The 17,525-nt window shown below is 54.7% G+C and overlaps 1 protein-coding gene across 1 annotated transcript; it reads left to right on the top strand.

The window, feature by feature from the left end:
- Positions 1–2,286: 2,286 nt before the first annotated feature.
- Positions 2,287–17,102, top strand: IQCN (IQ motif containing N). Its single transcript, XM_043910907.1, has 2 exons — positions 2,287–4,694; positions 5,785–17,102. The coding sequence occupies exon 2, from the start codon at positions 5,815–5,817 to the stop codon at positions 17,017–17,019; it is 11,205 nt and encodes a 3,734-aa protein (XP_043766842.1). The 5' UTR covers positions 2,287–4,694; positions 5,785–5,814; the 3' UTR covers positions 17,020–17,102.
- Positions 17,103–17,525: the final 423 nt, after the last annotated feature.

Consider the following 17,525-nt stretch of genomic DNA (forward strand, 5'->3'; position numbering starts at 1 on the left):
TTGTATAGTTTTGGACATCACTATGAATTTTTTTCTCATTTCCATTTGTAGCTCTTTTTTTTGTATGCAGTCATGTGCCTTAGGAACGATGGGAATATATATATATATATACACATACACGTGTTCTGTATGTGTATACATATATGCTTTTAAAAAATAGAATCTCTTGGGTCTTCCAAGTTGACAATTCCTGCTAAGCTCTCTTTTCAAACATTTACACTGCTTGTTCAAGTCCTTGTTATCTTGCTTTTGCTGTAATTACCAAAAATAGTGATACCCACAGCAAGGGTGGGCAGCATCTCTCTCCTTCCTTTACCAAAAATGACTTCAGAATTTCAGTTTTAAAATGGCATTTGTTGTGGTTTTGTGGTTAGACTTACCATTTTTATGTACTATCATCTATTTTTAAAAATATTTATTATAAATAGCTGTGGATTTGGGAAAATGCTTTGGGGGCACTATTTGGAAAACCATATGACTATCTTTTAAATTCCTAGATGTGATGAATTACCTTGTGAATTTAAAGATACTAAACTATTGTTACATCTTTAGAATAAATCCTACTTGGGTATAGTATTATTCTTCTGATAACTGGTCTTTTTTTTTAGAGTATTTGCATCATATCTGTTGGTGAGAGCTAGATTTTGGTAATGTTTTTCTTTTTTCTTCTTTTTTAAAAAGGAAATTACAAAGTTTTCCTTTTCCTTTTTTTATGGGAACTGGTGGCTCAGACAGTAAAGCATATACCTGCAATGCGGAAGACCCTGGTTCAATCCCTGAGTTGGGAAGATCCCCTGGAGAAGGAAATGGCAACCCACTCCAGTACTCTTGCCTGTAAAATTCCATGGATGGAGGAGCCTGGTGGGCCACAGTCCACGGGGTTGCAAAGAGTTGGTCACGACGGAGCGACTTAACTCTCTTTCTTTCTTTTTTTATGAGTTGGTTTGTTTTTGAGTTAGTTTTCTTTTTTAAAAAAAGTTTCCCCCAAGTTTTATTGAAATATAACTGACATACAGCACTGTATAAATTTAAGGTGTATGGTATAATGACTTGCATACATCATGAAATAATGATCACAAGAAGGTTAGTGAACGTTGGGACTTCCCTGGTGGTCCAGCAGTTAAGTCTCTGAGCTCCCAATGCAGGGGATGCTGACTTGATCTCTGGTTATAGTTCAGTTGGTAAAGAATATGCCTGCAATGCAGGAGACCCCGGTTCGATTCATGGGTTGGGAAGATATGCTGGAGAAGGGAAAGGCTACCCACTCCAGTATCCTGGCCTGGAGAATTCCATGGACTGTATAGAACACGGGGTTGCAAAGATTTGGACACGACTGAGTGACTTTCACTTTCACTTGGGGAATTAATCCCACATGCTGCAAGTCATGGCCTTAAATAAATAAATAAGTATATAAAAGAAAAAAATGTTTAGTGAACATCCATCATCTCATATAGATACAAAATAAAAGAAAAAGAAAATTATTTTCCCTTGGGATGATAACTCAGAATCCATCATGTTGTACATTACATCCCTAATATTTATTTATCTTATAGCTGGAAGTATGTACCTTTTGACTGGATTCATCCACTTCCCCCTCTCCCTACCCCACTCCCTCTGATCTCTCTTCCTATGAGTTTATTTGTTTTGTTTTGTTTTTGGCTTTACCACAAGGCATGTGGGATTTTAGTTTCCCGACAAGGGATTGAACCCGAGATCCCTACAGTGGAAGTGTGGAGTCTTAACCACTGGACCACCAGAGAAGTGCATGTTTGTTTGTTTTTGAAGTGTAATTGACACACAGTGTTAAGTTAGTTACTGGTTTACAACTTAGTGATCTGATGTTTCTATGCATTAAACAATAAACACCATGTGGTAACACTGTTTTAAAATATTCCATCATTCTTTCTATGTTTGAGTGAAGGAGTGAAGGAGGCCAGGTTCCCACATCATATCCTTCTGCCACCTTGACTAAGAGGCCAAATTCTAATTTTTTAAGTGAAATTTTGTTTATTAAAGTACCCCCTGAGCCTACTCCTTACACACACACACACGCACACACACACACACACAATCACTTGTCAATTTAATGTTTATCCTTTCAGATTTTTTTATGCCTATTTCAGTGTGTGTGTGTGTGTTGTGTGTGTTTTATATGGGCTATTTTTTTTAAAGTCAAGTCCTGGGACCTCCCCAGTGGTCCAGTGGTTAAGAATCCACCTTCCAACGCAGGGGATGTGGGTTTGGTCCTGATAGGGGAACTGAGATCCCATATGCCATGGGGGTGGCTAAGGCTGCATACTGCAGCTACTTAGCCCACATGCCGTAAGGAGAGAAGAGCCTGCCTGCCACTACTAAGACCTGATGCAGCCAAACACATGAATAAAAGAAAAAAAAAGTCAAGTCCTATGGTGCTTGTTGTTTGTGACTTGCATTTTTCATTTAAGGTATGCTCTCATTATTTGCTTATCTCTTTATGTATTCCTCATCATCACTTAGGAGTATTTTGGCCTCTATATGAAGGTGATGCAAAGAGAAAAGCCAGGCCATATTTTCACAATCCAAAGAAACCTACGTGACTGGCCTCCCAAGCCCCCTCATGTCCCCTCTCAGTCACCTCATTTCTGTATTTTATTTTTTGGCTGTGATGGGTCTTCCTTGCTACACACTGGCTTTCTCTAGTTGCCGTGAGCGGGGGCTACTCTTTGTTGTGATGCGAGGACTCATTGGGGCAGCTCCTCTTGTGGAGCACAGGCTCTAAGTGTGTGGGCTTCAGTAGTTGCAACATATGGGCCCCGTAGTTGCGGCACACAGGCTTAGCTGCACCTTGGCATGTGGGATCTTCCTGGACCAGGGATCAAACCAGTGCCCCTTACCTTTCAAGGTGGATTTGTAACCACTGGATCACCAGGGGAGGCCCTGTCCAGACTTTTAATAGCAGAGTTTAATTTCTTCTCTTCTCTTTTGTATGTCCTATAACTGGAGTAACCAATTTGTCTTCTTTTATGTTCAGTTTCTTTCACTCAAAACAATGTATGTGAGATTCCTCTATACTGTTGACTGCATTCTCACTGACATGTCAAATAGGATCCATTGATTTATAAATAGGTCAATATTTTTAATTCTACTCATTTATATTAATATATTGATAGATATGCAGTTGACTTACTCATTATTCTGTTGATGGACATTTGGATGGTTTCTGGTTTGGGGTGAGTATAGACACTTGAACCTCCTGAGTATATTCATCTGAGTGGAATTGATGAGTTGTCTTCAAGATATGGATCCAAGTGGTTGTAACCTGTTCACCTTTTAAATTTTACCTATTCTTGTGGATCTGGACACCATTTCTTTTTTTTAAACCCTTTCTTTTCTTTTTAAAAAATATTATTTGGCTGTGCCATATTTTAGTTGCAGAATGCAGGATCTTCAGTCTTCACTGAGTCATGAGAAATTTTAGTTGTGTCTTGTGGGATCTAGTTCCCTGACCAGGGGTCGAACCTGGGCCTCCTGCATTTAAGCCACCTCCTGCTGATAAGCATTGTTGTTTTCGGTTTTGACTCTCATAAACAATACAATGATTAACATCCTTGAGCACCCTTCTTTATGCACTTGTTAACTGACCCCCTAGCAATCACCTTTTTAGTTATTTCCAGTTTTTGTTTTTTTTTTCAGGTGCAAAATAACACTAGATACATATCAAATCTATAACCAAATGGACCTACAAGATAACACAGGGAACTATGCTCAATATCTTGTAATAACCTATAATGAAAGAGAATGTAAAAAAAGAATATATATGTGCCTTCCTTCATGGTCCAGCGGCTAAGACTCCAAGCTCCCAGTGCAGAGGATCTGGGTTGAATCCCTAGTCAGGGAACTAGATCCCATATGCCCCAGCTAAAGTTCCCACGTGCCGCAGATAAGACCTGGTGCAGCTAAATAAATAAAATAGCACAAATAAATATTTTAGAAGTAATATAGATGTGTATATATAACTGAATCACTTTGCTATATACCTGAAACTAATACAACATTGTAAATCAACTATATTTCAATAAAAAAAATTTTTTAAAGGAATAAACTTCCTTGCACATTCATTTTTTGGACTTAAAATTCTTTGTTTTTGGTGTTTCATTGTTAATCCAAAGACGTGAACATGGGGGATATTCACTGACAGTTATAGCCAAAAATGCCAATTTTTTAAAAAGGATTTATTTATTTATCTGGATGCACTAAGACTTAGTTGTGGCATGTGGGGTCTAGTCCCCTGGCCAGGGACCGAACCCAGGTCCCCTCCACTGGACATGAGAATTAGTCACTACATTAGCTACTAAACCACCAGGGAAGTCACACAAAATGCCAATTTTCCCCCATGCCCCCCAGGTTCCAAAATGCCAATTTTTGATGGTGGCTTTACCCTACTCTTTGACCTGATGGGTATTTCTCTAGTTTTACCTCTGAATAAGTGAACTTTGCAATAAAAAAAAGGTTTTGTTTTTTAAATAGAATTTAGGTTTTTTTTGTTTGTTTGTTTTAACATGTCTTCACTCTGGTCTTAGGGACAGAGTCAGCCCAGGGCAGTGTTGCTGCACGTTGCGTGGGATGAAGGGCTGAAGGCTGCTGCTTCTTGCAAGCTGGCTTCCGAGATTGCACCTTCTTCTCCTGCTCCTCCTCCAACTCTATGATCTTCCAAGGTATGAAGTCTGTGGTTCCAGCCAGAAGGGGGGACTCCTGTAAAGTAAGTGTCTTATGCTCCAGGGCTGCCTGAGTGAATACTCTGCACTGGGGTACTTCTGAAATCTAGTCACCTCTTCATTTTTTCCTCTACCCATCCTTCCATCTGTCATTGATCTATCCATCACCTATGTTATCCCCCATCTATTCACTGATCCATCCAGTCATTCATCAATCCACCCCCTTTTCATTGATCTCTTTACCAATTCATTTACCTTTCTTCATTCACTCATTTATCTACTCATATTTCATCTATTCACCTTCCCACTCAACTATCCTCCCTCCCTCCATCTATCCAATTATCCTGCTACGCACACATACATCCATTTATCTGTTTACCCTCTCATCCATCCATCCATGTATCCATTTCCTTATTTACTGATCTGTTTGCCAATTCATTCATCAACTTCATTTACTCACCCGTTTTCAACCCAAACTCTTTTATCCGTTCCTCTAATCCATCCAATATTCATTCGTCCACTAATTTATCCATTCAGGAGTTAGTCATCCATCTATCCATCCAACCTTCAGTCTGCTCACCTACTCATTTATAGCCAAGCTAGCCACTCAGAACATCTACCTTTTCACAACTGGGAACCCAGGCCCTGTGACCGAGATGGGGCCACAGAAATGAGTCGGGCTCGGTTCCTACCATCTAAGAATTCAGAATACCATCAGTCAGTGGGAAAAAGCAAATAACACCAAGCATACAGACACAGGCAGGATATTTCCAAAACAGTACGATCAGTGCTGTCCTTATAGTATATTCCAGATACAGAGGAAAGTTGTGGAGCAGGTGGGTGGTCAGGCATTCAGGTGAGAACGTGCCCTGGGTGCTGACGTCGGAGTAGCCGCAGGATGATGTGGCCTGGGGATGAAAGGCCACCCGGGCATGTGACTGGGAAGGAGTCCCTGCCAAGGAGAGGAGGAAGGTGGCAAGATGCCAGGAACCAGAACATGTAGTTTCTGGGGGGTGAGTACCTGCCCCAGCCAGGAGGCCTCCTGCCTGCACCACACTGCTCCCTGACCACCTCCCTGCTGCCCCCACAGGCAGAGCTGACCCGCCTAGGAACCACGACAATGCAGCAAGTGACACAGCTACAGGTGTCCCCCAGCGGGCAGAGCTCCTATCAGTCCATCCCCAACTTCCAAGATAGAGTGGGGACACCGTGTTCACAGCTACAGATGTTGCCCAGCGGGCAGAGCTCCCACCAGCCCGATCCCAGTCTCCAAGACAAACCGGGAACACTGCGTCCACAGCCCCAGCGTGAACCACCCGCCTCCAAGGAGACCCTTCTGGAACAGCCTGACAAGGACAAGACAGTGGCTCGTCGTATCCCTCGCCTCCGGGCTGTGGTGGAGAGCCAGGCCTTCAGGAACGTCCTGGTGGATGAAATGGACATGATGCTGTCCCGTGCAGCCACCCTCATTCAAGCCAATTGGAGGGGGTACCGCCTCCGGCAGAAGCTCATCTCCCAGATGATGGCAGCTAAGGCCATCCAGGAGGCCTGGCGACGCTTCAACACCAGGCGCCTCCTCCGGTCTGGCAAGACGATGGAGAAAAAAGCGAAGGTGGAGGAGGGGGACATCCCTTACCACCCGCCCCAGCAGGTGCGGTTCCAGCATCCCGAAGAGGGCAAGTCCCTGCTGGCCCAGCCCACCATGGTGAGCAAGGAGACCCAGTTCCCTTCCTCCGACAGCCTGGCCACCTATACCCACCAGCTGGCCCTGCTGCAGTCCCAGGGCATGTCACCGCCTGGGACGTGCTCTGTCGGAGGCCCCAGCGTCACCTTCCTGCCGCACCAGACAGTCGCCATCAAACTTCCGTGTCCCGTGAGTCTCGAGGCCAAGTGCCGCCCATGCCTGATGACAAGAACCGTCAGAAGCACCTGCCTTGTCCAAGTGGAAGGGGACACAATGAAGACCAAGCAAATAACTGCCAGAGCCAATAAGGCGGGAGCCATGGGGCCACCATCTGGAAGGTGCGCCCAGGCAGTTCAAGGACAATTCAAGACCCAAACCCAGGCCCCCATGGAAGCAGAGGTCCTCAAAATGCTATCCCAGACAGGCCCAGCGCCTGTGATAACCAAGACCCTCTCCCAGCCAGGGCCCACTTTGACCATGACCAGGACTCCCTTCCAGATGTACCCGGCGGCCACGATAACCAAGACTTCGCCCCAGGCTTGCCCAGTGCCCATGGTAACAATAGCCAAGACCCCACCCCAGATGTACCTGGCAGCTGCAATGACCAAGATCCCCCCGCAGACGTGCCCAGCAGCCCCCATGACCAAGACTGCGGCCCAGATGTCCCCAGCGGCCACCATGAACAAGACTGCCCTCCAGTCGTGCCTGGCAGCCATGATGAACAAGACCCTATCCCAGCCATGCCCAGTGCCAGCGGTCACAATAACCAAGGCCCCACCCCAGGTGTACCCCCCAGCCCCAGTGGCCAAGATCCCACCTCAGACGTGCCCGCCAGCCACAGCGACCAAGACCCCACTCCAGTCATGCCTGGCGGCCATGATGAGTAAGATCCAACCCCAGCCGTGCCCAGGGCCCATGATAACCATCACCAAAACCCCACCCCAGCCCTGCCCAGTGACCCAAGGGACCAAGACCCCAGCCCCCATGCGACCAACAGCCTCCATGACCAACACTCCACCCCAGACGAGACCGCCAGCCACTTTGACGAAGGTCCCACCCCAGCTCTGCCTACTGGCCTCGATGATCAAGTCTCCAACTCAGACACGGCCTGCGGCCACAGCAACCAAAGTCTCACCCCAGGCGTGTGCAGGGCCCTTGCTGACCAAGATCCCACCCCAGACGCGCCCAGCAGCCATGGGGACCAAGGCCCCACTGCAGACGTGTCAGTTGGCCACAGTGACCAAGACCCCATCTCATCAGATGCTCCAAGGAGCCTCGGTGGCCAAAACGGCTCCTCCCCAGACGCGCCTGGCGGCCATGATCAACAAGACTCCCGCTCAGTTACGCTCAGTGGCCACCATCCTCAGAACCCTGTGCCTGCCCCCTTCAGCAGCTGGAAACCTCAAGCCTCCGTTTTCAGCAGCGGCGACAGCTGGGATTTCCGACACCTCATCCCACACGTGTCTAAGTGGACCAAAGGCCAGGGCCACGGTGAACGCGAGACAGGCGACAGGGGTTGTCAAGGTCTCGTCCCGCTCCTACTTGACAGAGGGGAAAGTGAAATGCTTTCCCCCATCGCATCCGGGGGCTGGGGCTCCTAAGCCTGCAGCCAGGCCTCCTTTGGAAGGCGAGAAAATCAAGGCCTTCTCCCAGAAGCAAGTGAAAACGGAAACCATGTCTGACACCAGTATGGCCATGGAAATGCCCGGGGATCTGACCTGGGCAAAAGTGGCCAACGGCAGGAACAAGCGGGCACAGTTGAGGACGGACGTCTTGAAGGTTCAATCCCAGCTGTATGGGCCTGCTAGAACAGCTGGGCCGCCGCTGAGCACATGTCTGCCTCAAGCGCAGCTGGCCCCTTGTTCAACCACAGGCTTGCCCCAGGCCCAGCTGCTGGCCGAGCTGACTAAGGCCCTGCCCCAGGAGCATGTGTCTGCCAAACTGACCAAGGCCCGGGGCCCAGGACACCCAGCGGCCCAAGCCCCCGCAGCCGTGGCCCAGCCACACCTGAGTGAGTGTCTGTCCAAGATGCCGTCCCAGGCACACCTGCCCGCCAAGCTGGTGAAGGCGCAGTCCCAGGCACAGCTGACCACAGCAGTGATCAAGGTACAGTCCCAAGGGCATCTCCCCACCGGATTGACGAAGACGCAGTCCCAGGCCCAGCTGGTCACAGACACAGCTAAGAGCCTCTACGCGGCCCACCAGGCTGCTGAACTCAGCAGCAAGACACAGTCGCAGCCACTCCTGGCAGGCTTCAAGGCTTCCACCCAGCCCTGCCAGCACATCGGCGCTCTGCCCCGAGCCAAGCCAGAAGACAGACTGACCCAGCTCCCATCCTACAGCTACGTGCAAGGCAAGGCCACCCTGGGCCTGCGCCAGGGGGCCTCTGAGACCCAGAACATGCTGGTGCCTCTGCTGGCCTCTGCTGGCCACACCACGTGCAACGCTGAATCCTGGGGGGACAGTGGGGCTGCCCGGGCCCAGCCGTCAACCACCGGCGCACCCCCGCCCAGCCAGGAGGAGCTAGCGGCCTCCCAACTAGCCTCCCTGTGTGCTGAGCTGGCCGCCATGCTGGGCTCCCAGGAGGACCTCCGCGCCCTGCTGGCCAAAGCCCTCTCCCAGGGGGAAGTGAGGGCGGCCCTGAACCAGGCTCTGTCCAAAGAAGTCTTGGGAGCCACGATGGCCAAGGCCTTGCCCCAGGGCATCCTGGGCACGGTGCTGGTGAAGGCGCTCTCCTGGGGCGAGCTGGGCACCAGCCTATCCCGCGCACTGTCCCGGGGTGAGCTCACTAAGGCCATTCAGAGCAGACTGGCGGATGTGCTTAGCAAGGCCCTGACGGAGGAGGAGCGCGCCACCTTGAGCCAGGCCCTGTGTCAGGGTGAGCTGGGTGCAGTCCTCAGCCAATCTCTCTCTCAGGCGGCCCTGAGGTCTGGAGTCGGCCTCCCCAAGGCTGCCTCAAAAACGGTGGGAAGCGGGATGACTGTGATGCCGGCCCCGGTGGAGGTGGACTGCAGGGGGAGCCTGTCGGCCACGTGGGGGCCCACCTTGGGCCCCATGAGACTACAGCCCAGCAAGGTTAGGGTTCCTTGGGGTGGGGCCTGGGAGGGTTTTGTCACAGGCTGGCCCTTGGGGCTCTTGGAAGAGAGGGGGGATGGGGCCATGCTCGGGGGGTCACCCTGCTCATCGGTGGTCTCTGTAGGTAACTCCTTGATTGCTAGGGTGATCACCATTCACCAGTATCCCCCTATTTCTGCCCCGGGTCCCACTCTGTCATGGGAGACGGGACCCAGCAGAAGCCTCTTACATCTGTACCTGACCCCTAAGGTCTGTGAGCAAAGAGTGTGCCTACACCCCAGGGCGAGGGAATTGGCATCAGCTCTCGGCCCCATGGTGAGTGATGTGGACCCCAACTTGCCCAACATGCCCCACCAGCAGCCATCCTCCAGTCTGTGGCAACCACTCCTTGCCAATGGCGTGGGCCCGAGCACCAGCCGGCCGTCACTGGCCACTGGCAGCTCAACCACAAGCGCCCACAGTCCACACGAGGTCAGCAGGGTGGCCCCACATGCAAGGGCATCTCCAGGGGAGGGTAGGTTATCCCCGGGCCAGCTTTCCAGCACCGCCGGTCGTGGGAGGGGCACCCACTCCCATAGCTGTGCCGCCAGCTATGGGGGGCCTGTTTGCTGGTGTCAGCCCTCGGGGATCAGCAGGGTACCCCCCTGTGTGGGCCAACCCCAAGGGGCCAAAGTTCCGAAACAGCTACCTGTGGTCCCCAAGGAGACCATGCAGAGAACCCAGTCCCCGAATCATAAACGAGCCTTCAAGGGCCCTAGGCAGATGACCAAAGAGGCGACCCCAATTCAACCACAGGCCGCCACAGTGAGCAAAGCACAACCGCATGCCTCCAAGGCCTGCGTCCTAACCCCAGGTCCCTGGCCCAGCCCCATGGCTCCTGGTCGTTGCTGGGCACCCAAGCAACGGGATCAGGTGGATCCCAGTCTGTTCAAAGCCTCCCCAGGCAATAAGCTGACACCCACCCTTTCCCGAACAACCATCCCCGGGAAGGAGAAGAATCAAACACGGGGTAGCCTTTCCAGGGCACATGGCCCACAGGAGCGGATAACTGGCCGTATACTTAGTGAACTGCTGGCCAATATGCCACAAGGTCCAGACAATGACCTGTCCAGAAGCTTCTCCCAGGGCTCCACAGACTACGGCCTAGATATGAGCAATTCCCAGAGCTCACTGCGCAGCTGCAGCTCACTCAGCCTTTCCACCACGTCTATGGCCAGCGTGGCCCCTGTTGGCGTGGTGGGGGAGGAGCCCTGGGAAGCCAGCCTGGACAGGGACTTTCATCTAGATGCTCTCCTCTCCGCAGAGGCCTTGGAGAGGTCCCAGGGGCCCAGGAATGTGGAAGAGACTGAGGGAGCAGGTCACAGGCACCTGGCCCCAAGCCTCCATGACCAGTCTTCTGCAGACTCAGAACGGACCCCCATTCTCCATCATAGCTCAGTGGCCAGTCGCATGACGTTGAGTGTCCACTGGGACTCAGAGGATGAGGAAGACATGTCCTCAGATCAGAGTTCCATGAATCTGAAGGAGAGTTTGTCCCAGGCACCCTTTGGGACTGGGTTGACCAGAAGTTTGTCGTTGAGTAATGTGTTCCCTACTGTCTATCAGGAACCATCTGTGGCTGGTAGGCTGACCTCATGCCTATCTCAGCCTACAGTAGCCAGTAAGGTGGCCCCAAATCCAGGCCAGCTTTCTATGGCTAGTAGAATGACCAGCAGCCTATCTGAGCCATCGGTGGCCAATAAGCTGACTCCCAGCTTAGGCCAGATGTCCAGGACCAAGAGGGTGTCCCTCAGCCTAGGCCAGCCACTGATGGTTGGTGGGGTGGGTCCCAGCTTTTCACAGCCATTGATGGCCTGCAGACTGGCCCTGAGCCTAGCCCAGCCATCTGTGACCAGTGGGGTGACCCCCACACTTGCCCAGCCACCTGTGACCAGTGGGATGGCCTCCAGCCTCACCCAGCCACCTGTGACCAGTGGGGTGGCCCCCAGCCTCGCCCAGCCACCTGTGACCACTAGGATGATCCCCAGCCTTGCCCAGCCAGCTATGACTACTAGGGTGGCCCCTAGCCTAGCCCAGCCACCTGTGACCATCAGGGTGATCCCCAGCTTTGCACAGCCAACTCTGACTACTAGGGTGGCCCCTAGCCTATCTCAGCCACCTGTGACCAGTGGTGGTGTGGCCCCCAGCTTAGCCCAGACATCTATGACTGGTGGGGTTGTCCGCAGCCTAGGCCAGGCATCCAAGGTTTCTGGGGTAGAGCCCAGTCTAGCCCAGTCACCTATGACCACTGGGGTGGCCCCTAGCCTAAGTCAGCCATCTTTGACCTTTGGAATATCCCCCTGCCAAACCCAGCCATCTTTTACCAGTGGGATGGCTCCTAGCCTAGGCCAGCCTTCTATGACTTGTGTGGTGGCCCCCCGCCTAGCCCAGCCGTCTGTGGCCACCAGGGGGACCCCCAGCCTGGCCCAGCTACCTGTGATCAGCGGTGCAGGTTGTGCTAGGAGTCAGCCGAGTTGGGCCCCTAGGGTGAGTCCAAATTCACCATCACCGAGGGTGAATGCAGGGGCTCCCAGTCAGCGTCATTCATCGCTTGCCATTGAAGTCACCTCGTGTGCACCATATTCATCAGTGGCTAGTGGCATGGGCCAGGGTCTGAGCCAGCCAGCCGTGTCTGCTAGGGTGGACCCACGTCAAGATCCTCTGCCGGTTAGAGGGGTGGCCTTGCATCCCCAGGCCCCTGAGTTCAGCGAGGTGGCCCTGGGCTTTCATCAGCTGCCTGGGATCGGTGGGAGGCACCCAAGAGAAACTGAACAACCTGCTGTCATCGATTCAGCTCCAAACCTCTACCAGGTACCTGTGGCCAGTGAGGAGGACTCTTGTCTAGGCCAGGAAGCCAGTGTGTCTCTGTTCAAGGGCATGTCTGTGAGCAGATCCCAGGGTGCCATAGCCTCCGACACGCTCCCAGGTATGTCTCGGGGGACTCTGGCTACTGGCATGTTCCTAAGTATGTCTCAGGTGTCCCCTGGCAGATCAGGGAGTGTGGGCCAGAGGAGTGTGGCTAGCGCTCTGGGCCCAAGCCAGTCTCAGATGAGCAGGGGCGTGGCTCCCGTGACATCCCATGCCTCTGTGGCTGCTGCCCCTTTGACTCGTGAATCGGCCTCAAGGGTGGCTCCTCGCCTCTCTCAGGCTTCAGTGTCCGGTAGACTGGATATGAGTTCGTCTAAGTTTTCCGTGACCAGTGTGGGCCCCAGCATATCTCAGGTCAGTGTGGATCTTCCAATATCTCTGGACCACCGATGTCCTTCTGTGTCCACAACCTCCAGCAGTTACCAACAAGCTGATGTTATCAGCCAGGAGCCTGCAATGGGCATACCCAGTGCTGTGGTGCCAGGTTCTATGGCAGGTAGGATGACCACAACTGTGGCCCCAGGTTCTATAGCTGGTGGCATGGCCCCTAGTCTTCCCCCAGGGTCCATGATCAGAGGAGTGGGCCAGAGCCTTCCTCCAGGGCCAATATTGAGTTGTGTGGCCCCCAGCATTCCACCAGGTTATGTGGTCAATGGTGTGGTCCATACTCTTCCCCCAGGGTCTGTGATCAGTGGTGTGGGCCTGAGCCTTCCCCCAGGGTCCGTGATCAGTGGTTTGGGCCTGGGCCTCCCCGCAGGGTCCGTGATCAGTGGCGTGGGCCTGGGCCTTCCCCCAGGGTCTGTGATTGGTGGCGTGGGCCTGGGCCTTCCCCCAGGGTCTGTGATTGGTGGCGTGGGCCAGGGCCTTCCCCCAGGGTCTGTGATCGGTGGCGTGGGCCAGGGCCTTGCCCCGGGGTCTGTGATCGGTGGCGTGTGCCAGAGCCTTCCCCTGGGGTCTGTGATCGGTGGTGTGGGCCAAGGCCTTCCCCCGGGGTCTGTGATTGGTGGCGTGGGCCAGGGCCTTCCCCCAGGGTCTGTGATCGGTGGTGTGGGCCAGGGCCTTCCCCCAGGGTCTGTGAATGGTGGCATGGGCCAGGGCCTTCCCCCAGGGTCTGTGACTGGTGGCATGGGCCAGGGCCTTCCCCAGGGGTCTGTGATTGGTGGCATGGGCCAGGGCCTTGCTCTAGATCCCATGACCAGCACTGTAGCCCAGGGCCTTCCTCCAGGGTCTGGGGCAATTGGCATGGCCAGAACTGTGCCTATGAGTTCTGTGGCGACTTCAGTGTCCCCCAGTCTGATTGCAGCCTCTGGCACTGGTGGGGAGAAGCCAGGTCTCACGGTGAAACCGTCAGCTAGTCTGACTGCTCCGGACCTGCTCTCAGATTCAGTGGCAGGTGCAGTAGACTCCAGAATCCCTCCTTGTCCTGTGAATTCCAGTGTGGACACAGCATCGATGCCTGGGGGACTGAGTCAGAACCTAGTTCTGGAGTCCATGGCTAGTACAGCCAGCCCACCCTCCACGGTCGGAGGCGCGGCCCTGAGCCTTCCCCAGGGGTCCCTGCTGATTGGGATCTCTCCTCGTCCATACCATGGGGGCCTGGCAGGGGAAGGGTCCACAACCACCTTGCAGGCATCCCGCCCCCCTGGCCTGGCTCCAGCTCCTCTCCAGGAAGCTCCTGGCACGACCGGCGGAGTATACCAAATGCCTTCGGTTCTGCAAAGAGCCTCACAGTTGAACCAGGCTCTTGGGGTGACGACGGCATTTGAGACCATAGATCCCAGGACTGTGATGAGGCCAGAGGACCCAGACAGGGCTCCTCCCCAGAGGCCCATATCCAGGCAGGGGTCTGAAGTCCTTGAGGCAACCCCATGGATATACCATAGTCCCCTGGCAATGGACGTTGACTACAACCAAGGAGTCCCTGTAGAGAATGAGGCTCTTCCCAAAGACCAGAGGCCGCTATTGGAGGAGGTAGCTCCCGCCCAAGCTAAGTCAATGCCCAGCGGTGTGGCCTCTGTCCTTCCCCAGTCCCCGAGTCTTGCCGAGCCCTTCACGGTCAGTAGTGGCGCCCCAACCCTGCAGCAGAGGTCAGTGACCAATTTGGTGGCCCCTGGTTCCCACATTGTGGCTGCTAGCCCCAATGTGCAGACGGTGCCCATCAAGGGCACTGGGGCCCCACTGGCTCACCGGCAGATGCCAAGCTCTCACACTGCACTCCGGAGCCCCTCGGCTTATCAAAAGGCTCTGGTGGCTCATATAATGCCGCGGAGCCCCTCGATGACTCACGTGTCCCATGGGGTCACGGCTTCTACTGGAGGCTCAGGGTCACCCAAGCTGACCCGTGACAATACTGCGGCCACCAGCTTGCACCCAAGGTCTGTGGCTCAGACGGGGACCCTACACACTTCCCGGAGGTTACAGCCACGTGTTTCACCTCATCCACCCCTGATTAGAAAGATGATGTATAGTGGTTTCCAGAAGGAAGCCATTCCCAGCCCACTCCAGAAGACAGCGGCTGGAGGTCAGATTCAGAGTGGCCGTGGGCTCCTTCACCCTAGAACATCCTTCAGGTCCATGCATGCTATTTCTGTACCAGAAAAGCCAGACAATTCTGCAGCTGGGACTGTGCCCTCTGGTCAGAAGCAGCATGATGCCCCCAAGTCCTCGCAGAAATTTCTTAAACACTCCCTGGGTGCACCGCCAGCCTTAACACCAATAATCCACACTAATGAGCTGGCACACCACATGGCCAACTCTAAGCAGAGCCTGGGGATTCGGAGGGTGTCTCTGGGTTATGAGTCTTCACCGAGGGGTTCTCAGCGGCCCCTTTTTAGGCAGGAGTCGCGGCAAGAGTCTCCAATTTCCCTTAGCTTCATGGCTCCTGCGGAGAGTCTCGGGGCATCTGAGACTCCCACTGACATTCTTGGAACTTCTGTGACTCCTGCTGAGAGTCTCAGGGCATCCCTGACTCCGGCAGACAGTCTTGGGGTGTCCCTAACTCCAGCAGACAGTCTCGGGGCATCCCTGACTCCAGCTGAGAGTCTCGGGGCATCCCTGACTCTAGCAGACAGTCCTGGGGCATCCCTGACTCCAGCTGACCATCTCGGGGTGTCCCTGACTCCAGCTGACAGTCTTGGGGCATCCCTGACTCCAGCTGACAGTCTTGGGGTGTCCCTGACTCCAGCTGACAGTCTCGGGGTGTCCCTGACTCCAGCTGACAGTCTCGGGGCATCCCTGACTCCAGCAGACAGTCTTGGGGCGTCTCTGACTCCGGCTGACAGTCTCGGAGCATCCCTGACTCCAGATGACCATCTTGGGGCATCCCTGACTCCAGCAGACAGTCTTGGGGTGTCTCTGACTCCTGTAGATAGTCTCGGGGCATCCCTGACTCCAGATGACCATCTTGGGGCATTCCTGACTCCAGCTGACAGTCTCGGGGCATCCCTGACTCCAGCTGACCATCTCGGGGCATCCCTGACTCCAGCTGACAGTCTCGGGGCGTCCCTGACTCCAGCTGACAGTCTCGGGGCGTCCCTGACTCCAGCTGACCATCTTGGGGCATCCTTGACTCCAGCTGACAGTCTCGGGGCGTCCCTGACTCCAGCTGACCATCTCGGGGCATCCTTGACTCCAGCTGACAGTCTCGGGGCGTCCCTGACTCCAGCTGACAGTCTCGGGGCGTCCCTGACTCCAGCTGACAGTCTCGGGGCATCCCTGACTCCCGCTGTACTTCAGGGCCCGGAGGACACTGCCATGTCTGGTGGCCAAGCGTGGAACTCTACCATCCCCAGCGTAGCGGTTGGGCCCAGGGGCAGCACCGTGGCCGCTGGCGGTGCTTGGGAGCCAGCCAGGGGCACTGTGCCGTGGGACGTCGTGGGCAGCAAGGCAGCGGTGGACCCCAGACAGCCGAGGGAGTTGGTGGCATCGGTGCAGGCTGTAGAGAAGATAATCATCCACGCGGTGGTCATTATCCAGGCATGTGCACGTGGCTTCCTGGTGCGCCGTACCATCAAGGTGTGGCACCAGTGGGCCATCATCATCCAGGCGGCCTGGCGTGGCTACCGTGTGCGGCGGGACCTGGCCCGCCTCTGCCGAGCTGCCACCATCATCCAGGCTGCGTGGCGAGGCTTCGTCATTCGCCAGAGCCGCACCCAGCACATGCTGCTCCAGAATGTGTGGGCTGAGACCGGCAGTGGGGCCAGGACGATGTCTGACCACCGCTGCTTCCAGTCCTGCCAGCCACACGTCTGTGCTCTCTGCCAGTCACTGACCTCCGGACTAGGAAGCCCACCCAGCGTGGTGATGCTCGTGGGTTCCAGCCCCCGCACATGCCACACGTGCGGCCACACACTGCCCACTCGGGTGGTGCATGGCACGGGCCGGGGTGCTGCCAGCCAGGCCGGCGTGCCACGGGGCTGCCTGACCCAGTCAACCGCCCGGAGCCTTCGGCGACCCCATCAGACCAAGGCGGCCATGGTCATCCAGTCTGCCTGGAGGGGCTTCGTTGTGCGTCGTCGGCTGAAGCAGCAACAGGAAGCAGCCAAGATGCTTCAGGCCACCTGGCGCGGCCACAGCGCCCGGGCCTCCCTGACCACGGACGCGCTCTTGGGGCCAGCGGCGTGGGACAACTCGCGGCACACGCAGTGGCCAGGCGTCTAGGACCTCGGCTTACCGGTGGGGGGACGTCAGGGGAGGGGCCACATGGCTCTCTGGGTTTCATGAATAAAGCCCTCCACAGCCTGGGTCTTGGCCTCCTGTGCTGTGTGGGCATCTTGGGCATGGTGTGGGGTGGAAATCTGGGGGACCTAGAACATCCTGGACCGGAGGGGTCCAAAACTTTCAACCACGCCGTTGGCACCTGGGGTCTGTGCCTGGAATCGGGACCCTAAGCCTTCCGCAGAGGTCAGCGCTGCCAGCCTGGACTCACATGTGCCATGGTATTCATCCAGGGTGAGCAGGGCAGCATCCAGTCAGTTGGGGATGGAAGCACTCCAGCCAGAAGCCATTGTCGGGGGGCCTGACTTGGAATGGCCACCATGAGGCCCTTGATCCTAGAAAATTCTAGAGGCTTCCAGCCACATCCTGACTTGGGGGGGGGATGCTGGGCCAGCCCTCAAGGGGCCCTGGTCTCGGTGAGAGAGAGCTGGAGGCAGGTGGGATCAGGG

Source organism: Cervus elaphus, chromosome 9 (genome assembly GCF_910594005.1).
Source record: "Cervus elaphus chromosome 9, mCerEla1.1, whole genome shotgun sequence".
Taxonomy (NCBI): domain Eukaryota; kingdom Metazoa; phylum Chordata; class Mammalia; order Artiodactyla; family Cervidae; genus Cervus; species Cervus elaphus.

Bases quoted from the DNA above. Each gene is read 5' to 3' on its own strand.
- IQCN (XM_043910907.1), top strand. From the start codon at position 5,815: ATGCAGCAAGTGACACAGCTACAGGTGTCCCCCAGCGGGCAGAGCTCC.